Raw genomic sequence first — 13,878 nt, forward strand, 5'->3', positions numbered from 1 at the left:
ATTGTAAATAAGATGGCCACCTGCCATGTGCCCAGGGTGCTTCTGCATTGCCCTACCCTTTGTTCTCCCTCTTCCAGTCCCTTTTACAGAGATTCCACACCCTTGCTCATCCAGCCACCGCCCTGATTGGGGCCTGGGTTTATTCAGACAATAACTCAAAAGTAAAACTCAAAGTTTCAAAAATCTGTCCCCAAAGCATGGCTCTTACCTCAGAGCTGTGGGGAGTGAAAGGGTTCCTTCATAAAGTTCTTTCTTTTGAATTATTAGGGGTGACCCACCTTGTGGTTCAGCTTACAACTGTCCTGCTCAGAGCTAACTCCCATGTAGACTTCCTAGAGTCAGCTCCCCTAAACAGCTGCTTCTCCTCTCTTGTAGGGAACCATCTGCTTGAGACTCCCTCCCCACACCAGGTGTCATTGTTTAGCTCATGTAACAAGCCTGATCCTGCCTTCAAATCTCCTGCAGGCAGCTCCCTCACTCTGTCTCGCCCCCTTTGCTCTCTCACACGTACCTATGGGGATGAATGTTGTGGCAGCAGTCAAGAAATCCTGCAAATACATGCAATCCAACTCTTCCAGTGATGGCGCCATTCACAAGCTCCTAACTATTAGCAAATGAACTTTCTGAATCAGTGTGAGACAATAGAATGTTTCACAGCATCGAAAACTCTCCTTAGGTTTAAATCACACTTCTTCAGAGTCCTGATTTCCTAACCTTCATTGTGCTGTTTGATAAATAAGTAGACCATTCATTACTGTCCAGGTCTTACCGTGGGTCAGTATAGTTAAAAACAAACCTCCAGACTTGTTTGAGCACATGCAGAATATCTAGTGCTTTTTTTTCCCCTCTGTTGGAAAGAAACTAAGGTGTCACTACTGTACAAAAACCCGTACATTTAATAGTTTATTTGATGTCTTGTGCTTTTAATTAAGTTTCACGTGCAAATATCCAGGAGTCGCTTCTTGGCAAATGGGTGTCTAGTTTCTCATGATTTATCTGTTGTATCTTCCTGTTAGTAGTAAGTTTTGGGCTTTTCTCAATTTTTTCAATAATTACACTTAAAGTATGTTGCCATGTTATGCAGATGGGGCTAGCAGAATAAGTGGTCCTTAAGAGGGATTTATTATTGCTATAGCAATAAGATCTCTCTTAGTATAGTTGTCCCAGATAATGTAAATCTTCCTGGATCTGACCATCACAGTAGACAAAAACATGTTGAGGGAAAACAAGAAATGTGTCCCATGGCATTAAACATGAAACTTAATGGAGAGTCTCTTCAAGAAATAGAAATTAATCTGTTTGTCTTCTCTACCCTAACCTATTTATATATATATATATATATATATAAATATTTCTTGAGGCAAAGAGGACTGAAATGTCAACAAAGATAATCTCACTTCCTTTCTTTGAAGTTCCACCGTTGTTTTAAGTCCCCCTGTGCTTCCTTCTTCTCTAGGCTCTGTTTCTGTAATCCTTTGACAGTTATTGTTTCAGTTCACGTTGTCCTTACTGCAGCACTCATAAGGTTATTTACTTTTAGGGACTTTGTCCGTAGCAGGAGTCTGCTGGCAGTTTCATTCCAAGACTCTGTACCACTAATGAATTTCAGTCCTAAAGCCAATAAAGCTTTTTATTTGACTTTGAAACAATGTTGCATTTTTTTATCTCTAGGCTGGAAATTTCCTTAGAAGAGATTTTCTTTTTCTCTTTTCTTTTCTTTTTTAAAGATTTTTGAAAACTAAAGAGATCCTTAACTCTTTGAACACTATACATCAGTGTACACATCCTGAGTAAATTTCAGCAGGCTTTATCCTTATAAATGAGCACCTATACCAGTGTTCTTCACACCTTCTGAACCCATTCTCGATTCACTCCCACCCTACTCCTCCAGGGTGGAGATGGGGAAAATGGGGACCTGGAGGTGGGGAAGGGAAAGTGGGGATCCAGGAGGGGAGGGATCTGGGTTCTGAGGGGGGAGAGGATAGAGCTGAGGGAACATAGAGCCCCTGGCATGGGAGGGCATTGGGGGAAAGGGAGTGAATACAGAAACCCTGGCATGAGGGAAAGGGGAAAATGGGGAGCATCGGGGAGGGGTAGGGAATGGGAGGGCACACAGAGCCTCTCCCTTGGGGAGGGTCAGTGGTATGGGCACAAATCCCCTTTACATGAGGGACAGAGAGGGAAGAGTTGCATAGGGTCCCTGAAATGGAGGGAGATGGGAGGGTAGCACACAGGGAGCTAGTGAGAGGGAAGTGAAGGACTGCAGAGGAGTCCCTGGTGGGTGCAGTGTGTTCCGCCTAGACAAGCTGTGGAAATGTATGAACTCCTCGTTTCAGGTGGGCCTCGATTAGCATCTTAGCTAGGCAGTTCCTGTCATGCAGTTCAGGTTGATTACTTATTGCTGACACCAAGAGTAAAACAGTTACTGGGTACATCTACACTGCAGTTAGACACCCACAGCTGGCCTGTGCCGTCTGACTCAGGCTCAGGTTGCAGGACTGTTTAATTGCAGGGTAGATTTACAGGCTGGAGGCCGGGCTCTTCGACCCTGCGAAGTGGGAGGGTCCCAGAGCTCAGTTAAACAGGCCTGCAGCCCAGGCCCCATAAGCCTAAGTCAGCTGATACTGGCCTGCTGCGGTTTTTAATTGCAGTGTCAACATAGCCACTGAGAGAAATGTAACCGATGGAATTTAAATCGGGCCAAGCTGGACACTCCCAACACTCTCTAGCGATCATATCGATCTGCGGCCATTGCCCAGCTGCATAACCTGCAATATACTGATCAAGTGATTGGATGTTCTTCCCAGTAGTTGCACCTTCTTCAGTGGGCAGGTGTTGCAAGGAGTGACTGTTGTAGTGCTTTGTCTCAGGAGCAGTCTTTGATCTAAGGTATCCCAATGCTCAGATATGCAGAAAAGTATGTTGAATTCAGAATTTTCTCCTGCTTTTCTTCCATAGCCTCGCCATGTGTTCAATATGCTGAAGAAGTACGTGCGTGCAGAGCAGAAAGACAGACAGCATACCCTCAAACACTTTGAACATGTCCGCATGGTGGATCCAAAGAAAGCTGCCCAAATCAGATCTCAGGTAATAATCAGTAAATAGGGCAAGCAGCGTTTTGAACTATTGCAAATCTACTATCAGTAATTTAAATTAAGTTCTGTCTCCTGAATATACACTGTAAACTGTGATACTATCTGCTAAATATTTGGCGCTCTCTTTTTTACAATTTTAAAGACAATAGGGTCTTAAACATTCTGACCAGGATTTCTATAGTCATTTGTAAGGATACTTCGTGGTGCCCATAACTATAAATCGTGCATTTTGCTTGTGTCTAACACACTTTTCAGCTGAGATCACTGTATTTCATGGCACATCGACTGCTGAATGTTTGTGCAACCCTTGATACATTTGTTTTGGAACAGTTTTCATATTTTTATTGCAAATTACATAGAACAAAAAAGAAGCCAACAGAGATGTAGTTGACTTTCAAGATGCCAATTAAACTTGTAGACACAGTGGCTGAATTTGAAAATATGTGCTGTAATCTGTAGAATCTGCTTTTTCTTTACCGATACCATGTAATTGGAAACTTTGCCCCAGCTGTGATTCTTGAACTGATAAGGCATTGCTAGCAGCCAAATTAAAGACATGTAATTCCATTAATGTCATGGTTTACACAGTAGACACCCCTTAGTTTGAACTCCTATGCCAGGTTTGGAAGTTGAGATTTTATTGTTTTAAAATCACTGGAATCTGAAATGTTCACCTCTAACTAGCCCCTGAAAGAACCTTAAAAATCATCATCCTTTTTTTTTTTTTAACCTTTAATATGACCATTTATTTTAAAATTTGGATTACTTTAAAACTGAGGCTGTGTGCAGCTGAAATTTGCAGTATACAGGGAAATTTGGCAGTTGCGGGACAAGGAAGAATGGGAATTGGCAAATAAGAAATTCGAACAAGGAATGCAGATGTATTTCTGAATGTACTTGCACTGGTCCCTGTGTTCTCTCAGCACAGCAGAACTGCAATAAGAGCAAATGTGAGTGCTGAGATCTTGGTACTGAGGGATGTTTCCTCCTCTATATTTTATTGACTACTAGAGCTGGTCAGAAAATTGTGGGGGGGAAAGGTCTGCAGAAAAGTAACTTTTTGGTGAAAAATTAAAAACCAAAATATTCCAGTTATGAAAAGCTACCGCAGTGCCTCATAGCAGTTGTAGTTTGGGTGCCTTATGTTCCCACTCTCTTGTATAGGGTGGGCTTCCTGGTCAAATTACATCATCCATAATGCACCATGGTCTAGCCTCTTGGTGGTGGGAGATGGTGCTTCATGGGAGTCCAGTGGCATGGTGCATCATGGGAGAGGAAGTCCAGCTGGGAAGCCCAGCTCATAGAAACTGAGGCCATGAGGTAACAGAACAGAACTACAGTTACCACAGCTGCATTTCTGAATTGAATAATTTTGACTTTTGGATGAAATCATTTCGGTTTTTGGAACATTCAGTTTTTCATAAAAAAATCTAAATTTTACACAGAAAGCAAACACTTTCTGTGAAAATGTTTGTTTAGTCAAAAACCCAATTTTCCATCAAAAAGCAGGTTCAACCAAAAAATTTTGACCACCTTCATTGATACCCTCGTCTCATTCAGTCCTTGTTAACATGTTTGGTATGGACAAGGATGCTGGGAGAAGATGTAAGCTCAGATGCAAGGACACAAGAAGGGGCCAGACAGCAGAACCATTGCCAGAAAGACTGTTTCTGTGTCCGCTGCTGGAGAGAGCTGAAATGTGCAATAGATTTCATAACTGGAGACTTGCAGAATCCAGGAGGCATGCCTCAGTGTGTTTATACCTTCTTCCTCTGAAAATTGTCGTGCTTTGTAATATATAAATCTGCAGTGATGACTGTAGGTAAAATGCTAATGATTTCCCCTCAAAATGGATCTTCTATTTCGGTAGGTTATGACACACCTACGTGTGATATATGAGCGCATGAACCAGTCTCTTTCCCTTCTCTACAACGTACCAGCGGTTGCTGAGGAGATTCAAGATGAAGTGGGTAAGTTAACTGTTTATTTTTTGAATAAGAATCATAACGATCTAGAAATGAATTGGGTCTTAATGTTCAAATAGAAAAAGAGTTAAAATACAGTGCTTCCTTTTGTCTATAGTGAAAATAGCTAGCAAATAAGAGGACAAACCTGTCAATGTTTTAAAACTATAAATGGGGACATTTCGGGGGATGTAAATTATGGACGTATCTTTTATCTTGATGTACTCTGGACTACGATGAGCCCTTCTAGAGGGAAAAAGATTATTCATATTTTGCTTGCATAATGGCCTCTCCCTCCTACATTGTTTTGTTTTTTTAAGTGGCTATCTTTTAATATAGGACTTTAATTCTCACAGAATATATGCAACAATGTCTTCACAATTTTTGTCTGAGTATATTAATTTATACTTGGCACCCACACACTGTAAAGAAATCAGAGACAGCTGTTGACTCTTGTCACCACTAGATTTGGGAGGATACCTGATGGAGATCAAATCATATTTCTTCCTTTTGGATATTTAATTCAATGTGATAAATCTAATTTGGGTGTCTTGGGAAGACCCCAAGCAAAATATTAACTTGCCAGGACTTAAGCATCTTTTCTTTGACTGATCCTTATAATGCTTTGAAGCTGGCATATTTCCAGTTAAATTTCAGCAATTCCATGTCACTTGTTGATATGACATGGGAAATTTGAGAATGGCAATGAGTCATACTACTGTAGAGTAGATGAAAGTTAAATGGCCTAGAGGAACCATGGATCTAAGTCAGTGTTTCTCAAACTGGGGCCACCACTTTTGTAGGGAAAGCCCCTGGCGGGCCAGGCCGGTTTGTTTACCTGTCCCATCCGCAGGTCCAGCCGATTGCGGCTCCCACTGGCCACGGTTTGCTGCTCCAGGCCAATGGGAGCTGCTGGAAGCAGCGGCCAGTACATCCCTCGGCCTGCGCCGCTTCCCACCGCCCCCATTGGCCTGGAGCAGCGAACTGTGGCCACTGGGAGCCGCGCTCGGTGGAACCTGCGGACAGGGCAGGTAAACAAACCGGCCCAGCCCGCCAGGGACTTTCCCTGCACAAGCGGCAGCCCCAGTTTGAAAAACACTGATCTAAGTCCTCCATGAGGGTTTTCATTGTGCTAGTTTAAAACTGCTGATTCTTCTTAGAGTGATGGTACCTATTGTATTTCATTGTGGGTTACGCATGTGCCTGGAGTCGGAGCATTTGAAAGTGTCCCTTGGTCCGCCCATGCATCCTGGCTCCCCGCGTGCTTCCGTCTGAGGCGATAAAGGGCGGGGTAGACCGACCGCATCTTCAGTTCCTTCTCACCGCCACATGGTCCAGGTCAGAACCTTCAGTGTCCTAGTCTCTGACACAGTTATAATAATTATAATTATATAGTTTTCAGATTTAGTCGTAATTTTAATAGTTTAGAATAGGGTAGAGCTCAGGGGTCTCCCCCCACCCGAGTACCCCATTCGGGTACTGGACTATGCCCAGAATTCCAGGCTTCAAACCGTGTCTCCTGCCCGTGATCCTTGTTGGTCAGTGACGGCCACCAACACTGCCTCTACTGCCTGAGAGAAGTTCACATCGCGACTAGGCGCAGTATTTATCAATCTTTCCCCAGCGCACCCAAGAAGAATGAGCACTTGGTTTCCAGAAGTATCTCATGGAGGTGGCCATGAGACCTCAATTGCACCCGGGCCATGGAACCCCTCTATACATCAGAGAGGAGCATGCCTCCTGAATCAGAGAGGAGCATGCCTCCTACTGCTCTTAAATCTGACTCCAATATCGGAGGAGCCATTCGCGCAGACCCCACGTCATGGTCTAGTCGGGAAGGTAGGAAGCGCACCCATAAGCATAGGACTAAGTCTTCCTCCAAGTCCACCTCAAAAAAATTGGACATTCCTTCCACCAACAGGGCCCAAGGGGATGTAATATGTTTTAAGTCTCACAGAAGAAGATTCTTAAACAGTGGGATCCACTGGTTCCAAGCTAGCAGTGCGTCGGTGCCGTTGTCTCCAGCCCTCATAACACCCGAGACCCTCCGGCACCAGCAAAGATTTCATTGAGATCCAGATCCATGGCTGTTCCTCAAGATATCTTTGCTCTTTCTTCCCTCATCTCTGGACAAAACTATCATCATCGATGCACCCCAATTCATGACCGCTCCACTTCACAGTGTGGTATTTGGATGGGCATCAACCCTAGAACGGGCTTGTTCCTCGCAGGACATTCTCTCTAACAGTAGGAAAGAATCCACGAGGCAATGTTACTGGGCTAGTAACATGCTTTTCCTCTTGGGTACAATAAAAAGCTGTTAGACCAGAAGCTGAAGATATTTCCCTTATCTTGGACTACATTCTATCTGTGAAACCTTTGGGTCTCGCTCTCAGCTCCTTGCAGGTCCACCTTGCGGCTATTAGCGCGTTCCATTCTCCTGCGGAGGGTTACTCCTTTTTTTCACACTCGCTAACTACTAGATTTTTGGAAAGGTCTCCTAAGAATCTTCCCACCTCTCCAAAACATTACACCTTAATGGCATCTGAATCTGGTACTCTCGGTATTGACAAAATCCCCTTTGAGCCGCTGGCAACCTGCTCCATGTCCCTCCTTTCCAGGAAGATTGCCTTTCTTGTAGCCATCGCTTCAGCTAGAAGGGTTGGTGAACTCAGAATATAATGGCAGACCCACCATTTTTGGTGTTTCACAAGGATAAGGTTTCCTTATGCAGACACCCAACATTTTTACCGAAGGTGGTCTTGCAATTTCATCTTAATCAATCCATTCACTTACCTGTTTTCTTTCCGAAACCGCACTCGTCTGCAGAAGAATATAGACTCCATTTCCTTGATCGATGAGCCTTGGCCTTTTATCTGCAGAGAATAAGGACAGTTGGGAAGTCCCCAAGACCCATTTGTTGCAGTAGCAACCATCAGATTCTCTCAGGGAACATGCCATCTCTACCCAGAGATCACCCACAGTGAAATACTACAGTGACCATCACTCAAAGAAGAAGAGGTTACTCACCTGTAACTGGAGGTTCTTTGAGATGTGTGGTCCCTACCTGTATTCTACTGCCCACCCTCCTGCCCCTCTGCTTCAGATCTGTCAGATTCACAAGGATAAGGAACTGGAGACATAATTGGTCCATCAACCTACTTTATCAGTTTGGACAGAAGCACAAGGCGAGTCAGGGTGCGTGCGCGGACCAACAGAAACTACTTGCAAATTCTCCGACTCCAGGCGTAATTCATGGTGAAATACAAATAGGGACCGCATATCTTGAAGGCCCTCCAGTTACAGAGAAGTCGAAGTCTATTGAGCTTATTCCTGATACTAACGAACTCAGGATCCCTCTGATTCTGAGTACAGATCAGCTTAAAACCTGTACTGTGTCAAGTCTTATTGTGAAGTGATTCGTAATTCTTTGTAATTTTCCTAAACCCATGTAAAAAGAATTCTAGGGTATGTAGAGAAGTAAAATATTAATAAAACAGCATGTTATATCACTGTAACAGTTCCAAGGCCAGAAATTCTGAAGTTCCCCTTAAAAAGACAAAGATTTCATGAAATATCTTTTGTAAGAAAGAATTGGCTTAGAAAATCTGAGTTGATGAAAAGCTTTATAATATCCAGATCTGAGCTTATTCATACACACAGTCTATTTGAATAATGAATTGCCAGCAATAGCGCATTTGAAAATAATTCTTCTCTGCAGCTGGAGAATTGGCTTGGGTGCAATGTTCCCTCTAATTTTTCCCATCCATGTGTGGAATGAATTTTGTTATGTGCACCATATGCAGGTGATGGGCGACGGGGGTGGGGTTCAGAGTGTGAGAGAAGGCTCAGGGCTGGGACAGCGGGTTTGGGCATGGGGTGGTGTGGGCTCGGATGCGGCTGGGGATGAAGGGTTCAGGATGTGGGAGGGGGCTCAGGCCTGGGGCAGAGGGTTGGGGTGCAGGGGGGTGAGGGCTTTGGCTGGGGCTGTAGGCTCTGGGGTGGGACTGAGGATGAGGGGTACGGGGTGGTGGTGAGGGTTCTCGGGTGGGGTCAGGGATGAGGGGTTTGGGATGCAGGCTGCCCTGGGACCGCAGCAGGGAGAGAGGACTCCCCACCAGCCCTCTCTCCCTGCCACAGCAGCTCTGGGGTTGGTGCCTAGGGAGAGGTGCCTCTACCTGGCCGCAAGAGCTCTGGGTGCTGGGGGACTGCAGCTCTCCCCGGCCACAGCAGGTCCGGAGCTGTGGCCGCGGGAGAGATGCCTCTCCCCGCCGTGGCCCTTGATAGGCTGCTGTGTGGCTGTGCAGCCACGCAGCTTAGAGGGAACTTAGCTTGGGTGGTAGATTTTTTTTTTTAATTTTAGTTCTCTGCATGATTATTTGCTTACTATTTCCAGAGCTACAGTTTACTGCAGAGCTCCTCATGAACCATTTGTGCCTTGAGGAATTAGCACCCCATCTTTTTTATTAAGAGACCTAGCCCTGTTGAACATAGTTTTTCAATAAATTAAGAAACAAATGCAAGCCTTCCTCAGCACTTAAGCCTCCTGACTGCATGCCCAGTAGAGAAGGTTTATCAGTGGAAACCAGGTCCTTTTTTCATAAACACACGAGAATATGTATGTAGCAATAAGGTTCAGCAGGGAGCTCTGCCCTTAACCTGGAAATCCCTTAAGATTCTTATATTGAGCCAAGAATTCTAGCATAGTTCTATTGGGAATCCTGTATTGTGCCTGGGATACTGGCAGATGCACAGAGAATCTTCTGTTTAACAATATGTATAGAGCCCTGCAAATTTGTGGATCAGATGCGGATACAAATTTTTGTATCCACACAGGGCTCTAAGTATGTAGACCCTTGCAGAGACTCTTGCATTGAGATAGAGAAACCAGCAGTTTCACAGTGTATCCTCTGTTTAAACCAGAATTCCTGAAATGGATTGTGGGAAATCAGGAGATTTTGAAGATGCTAACGTTGAAAAACATGGGAATGGAAGGTGATTTTAGGTCCCTGAGAGAGAGAGAAATACAGGAATCTTTCTTGTCCCACCCCTTTGTCGTGTGTGCACTGCTTTGACTGCATTGGTTGACTTCACTGGAAGAGAATTATATGGTTGAGGGATCCAAAATAACAAATCCAGTTCTCAAGCAAAAGCAACCCAGCGTTCTGCATGTGGCAATTTGTCATTAATACATGCAGTGAAGAAGGTGGCAGGAACTTAGTTATGGTACAGTTCATATCAATTGCCGTCACTGCCTGCGGTGGTTTCTGACTAGTTGGTAAGCATAGTTAGTTTTTAAAAAATTAAAATAAAAAAATCGTTGCACGTATAGATATGTAAAAGGACCTGTGCAACAAAGAAAGAAAGCAGCTTTTGCATCCTTTCACTTCTTAATACTGTTGTTGAATATTTGTATATCAGAGTAATAGGTGCCTTACATACTTATTCTCGCTAGCTAGCTAGACTCGTGCTATAAAAGTCAGTCTCAACAATAATAGCAAGAGCAGTGCAGGTATTGATGCTGGCTGAATACTTGCCTTTGGTGTTAGGAAAATCAGTGTCCGTCTCAGAAACACAATACTAGTGAGGACTAGAATCCAACTGTGTGTGTCTTGTGACAACGCTGGGAGACATATAGACAAGTTATTTGCCCAGGAAAATATGTCTGCCTCCCTGGATGCTAGTGATCTCTCAAAGGATAATGAGACAACACCTGCTACAGTTCATACCAGGTGGCAGTCTGTGACTGACACAGCCCACAGCATTGAGCACTGCTGTTCAGAGATGGAAATACGTTCCTTGGATGTATGAGTGTCCTTGAGTGTCTGATGAGAACAGTAATATTACACCCACAACATACAGGAGAATAAACTATCTGATTAGCTTAAAATTTGTATTCTCCTGGTCTGATAAATTTCATGTAATATGCAGTTTGTATAAGACATCAGGCAGAGCAGTGGTGGGGTGTTGAGAGGAGACAGCAAGGCCATCTTGACATATCTACTTTAAATCCTCATCTGATTAAAGTATTTACCAGTGTATGGAAGGAAGCAGCTTGTTGCCAGGAATGGCGCAGCAGGCACAGATTCTGAATCTTATAATGGTGACATTAGAACTCTGTTTATCAGTCAAGTATGCCGAGGTCAGGCAAAATGTTGTTACTACTTCTGCTGTGCTCATTTCTCAAAGCAGTGTCTCTGCTTCCCAGTGGAGCCAACAGCAAGATCTGCATCCCACCCTGCTAAGGCCATGCAACAGCTAGACTCTGAAAAAATTGAGAGGAAGGGGTAGGTAAATCTGATGCAAACTGCAATCCTGTCCCTGTGTCCCTTTTCTGCTTGTGAACCCCTGGTGTTGAGCAACATGTGACAGGTTACAGCACGTTGATGGCAGGGGCCAGCCAGAAGGTATTTCTGAAGAAAAGCAGTCCCAGAATTGAACGCACAGTTGAATGAAAGTGGCTGAGTTTTGTATGTCATGTACAATTCAAAGTATGGCAACGCTGTGGTAAATCACAGTGTCATATTGCCCTCCCGTCCCCAGACCATCTGCAGCAGCAATTCCTGCGCTCAGACATCCCCTGCCATTCTGTTTAGTCCTCTCTGGCCACAAGGGTGATGAGACTGGAGCAGGCATAGTCAAACAGCCCACATACACACAGGTGCACTTGTACACACATCATTTCCAATACGGTACGGACATGCTCTCCCCCGCAAAATCCATATCACAGGTGTTTAGGTATATACAATAACATTCACTTTCCAGAGAATTTGCTGTAAAATCGTTAGTGAGCCTTCATCTTTTCCTCCAACTTTCAGCTATTGAACATTGTGATTTGGTATTTTAATTGGTTAGAACTTTACTGAAAATGCATTGCGAGGTTGCCTTTCTTAAAAGTGATTTAAAAAGTTCGGATCTACTCCCACAAAAAGAAGTGAATTCTGTATTAAGTGTTACACAGTGCTTTTACAGTCTTTATATGCTTAAGTACTAATGTAAGGTGACCCAGCTTGAAATTCTCTGACAGACAGACAGGCTATCTCTAGCATATGCCGAGTGGCTTTGATAGTGCTGTGGCTAGTTTATATTGCATTATTTTTGATGGTTTATGTATTTTTATGTTTACAATATTCATCAGACATATTAAATCAGCTGTTTTGAGCAGCTGCAATTTTGAACTCACTATAAAACTGCATTTTTGCCTTTTAGATAGCTTATAAAAGAGTCTTATCACAATACTAGTGACAGCAAAATGATCTATTCAACAAAGTGTGTATGTTTCAGACGTTAACATCATAACTCTGCTACTTTTTAATAGGCAAAAATAGTTGACAGGTTGGATGCCAGCGATATGTCGCTTCAGGCTTTGTAAATTCTACACATCGTTAGCCGTTTTGCAAGAGCAGAGGAACCTGAGCTATTTCATGGGTTTGGAGGCTCAGCTCTGTCTGCTGCTGAAGTACCTTTTGGGGGTTGGGGAAGAAAGAAAAAGATCTTAGGAAAGGTTTCTTCCCTCACCCACTGATTCCTGTTTCTGAGTTGCTCTCATCTTTTATCTAGATTACTAGTTTACCATAGGAAAACTGGTAGAGAATGCTAGGTGATTAAAAAGGAAGTATTGGTTCCCTCCGTTCAGATTGGTGCTCTCAAATATTTATGTTGCTGTACTATATCCTCCCCATCTTTTGTAGCTACATGATGTGTTCTGCCTTGCTACTACCACTAATGTTCTTCAGCAAAGATGCTAATCCCGATTTTTCCATGCACAAACTTTCTTTTAAACTTAGTTGCATAAATATTGACATGACTTTAGGTAACCAAAAAAACTCTGGAATCTGCAGACACTGTGAAAGGGATGGATGGCTTTACATTTTAGAAGAAAATTTACAAATCTGGAAAAATATGGGGCACTCTGCCTTTTAACTTTCAGAGCTGATCAGAATAGAAAAGTCTCATGAGGTTTATTTTGGAATATTTTTCCCCTGGCTTAAAAGAGAGCATCTGAAAATCTGTTTTATTTTAATTTCTTCCTTTGAAGAGATGTGGTCTAGTGGTTCAAACACTGAACTGGAGACCGGGAACTCCTGAGTTCTAATGCTGACTCTAGGACTATAGACTTGGATGAGGCACCACCTCTCAAACTCAAACTATTTCACTTCTCTGCCTCAGTTTCCTCACTTCTAGAATAGGAGAATATGCCTTACTTATCTCACAGGAGCACTGGGAGGATTAATTGGGTAATATTTGCAAAGTGTTTGCTAAACTAAGTGCTTATTATGATCAAAAGCCACTAATTAGAGTACTAGCCAAAAGAACAAATCTAAGGACAGGCAAAGCTGTATGGATGGACATACAGTTTAAGAAAACAAGCTCCAATTTCAAGCAAGATACTCTGGACCAACCTTCTGAATTAAGCAGATGAAATTGTGTGCATATATTTGCACACGGCTGTCTTCCATGCATAAACACAGAGGAGCCCCAGTCTTAACTGGGATCCCTAGGCTCTCCGTATAAGTAAATAAATAAGGAATTCGCAGTGTGTAGTCACAAACCAGAGTAGATTTGATCACTTAGACTAACTGATGTGTTTGTGCACAAACACCTAGAATTTACACTTGTATATTAGGTATTTATGTACATAAATTACACATGCAAATATGCACACACTTAAATTTGAAAATCTAGCCTTTTTTGTGTGAATACTGTATCCTTCATCCCAAAAGTCCTTCTACCTTTGAAATTTCCACTATGCCAGTTGTCTTCTTAAACCACCTGAATTTCAGAGCCGCTTCAGGATATGCTTAGAAGTTTTTAATCTG

The 13,878-nt window shown here is 43.2% G+C and overlaps 1 protein-coding gene across 4 annotated transcripts in view; it reads left to right on the plus strand.

Annotated features, from left to right (window-relative positions):
- Positions 1 to 13,878, plus strand: part of LOC113406632 (amyloid-beta A4 protein) — a 322,356-nt gene that overhangs the window by 255,997 nt on the left and 52,481 nt on the right. For all 4 annotated transcript variants that reach the window (XM_026652412.2, XM_026652414.2, XM_026652421.2 and 1 more), the window contains 2 exons: positions 2,959 to 3,087; positions 4,966 to 5,065. In XM_026652412.2, coding sequence (XP_026508197.1) covers positions 2,959 to 3,087; positions 4,966 to 5,065 — 229 coding nt within the window. The remainder of the gene's footprint in view (positions 1 to 2,958; positions 3,088 to 4,965; positions 5,066 to 13,878) is intronic.

This window comes from Terrapene carolina, unplaced genomic scaffold (assembly GCF_002925995.2).
Source record: "Terrapene carolina triunguis isolate 2854851 unplaced genomic scaffold, T_m_triunguis-2.0 Scaffold33, whole genome shotgun sequence".
NCBI classification, from domain to species: domain Eukaryota; kingdom Metazoa; phylum Chordata; order Testudines; family Emydidae; genus Terrapene; species Terrapene triunguis.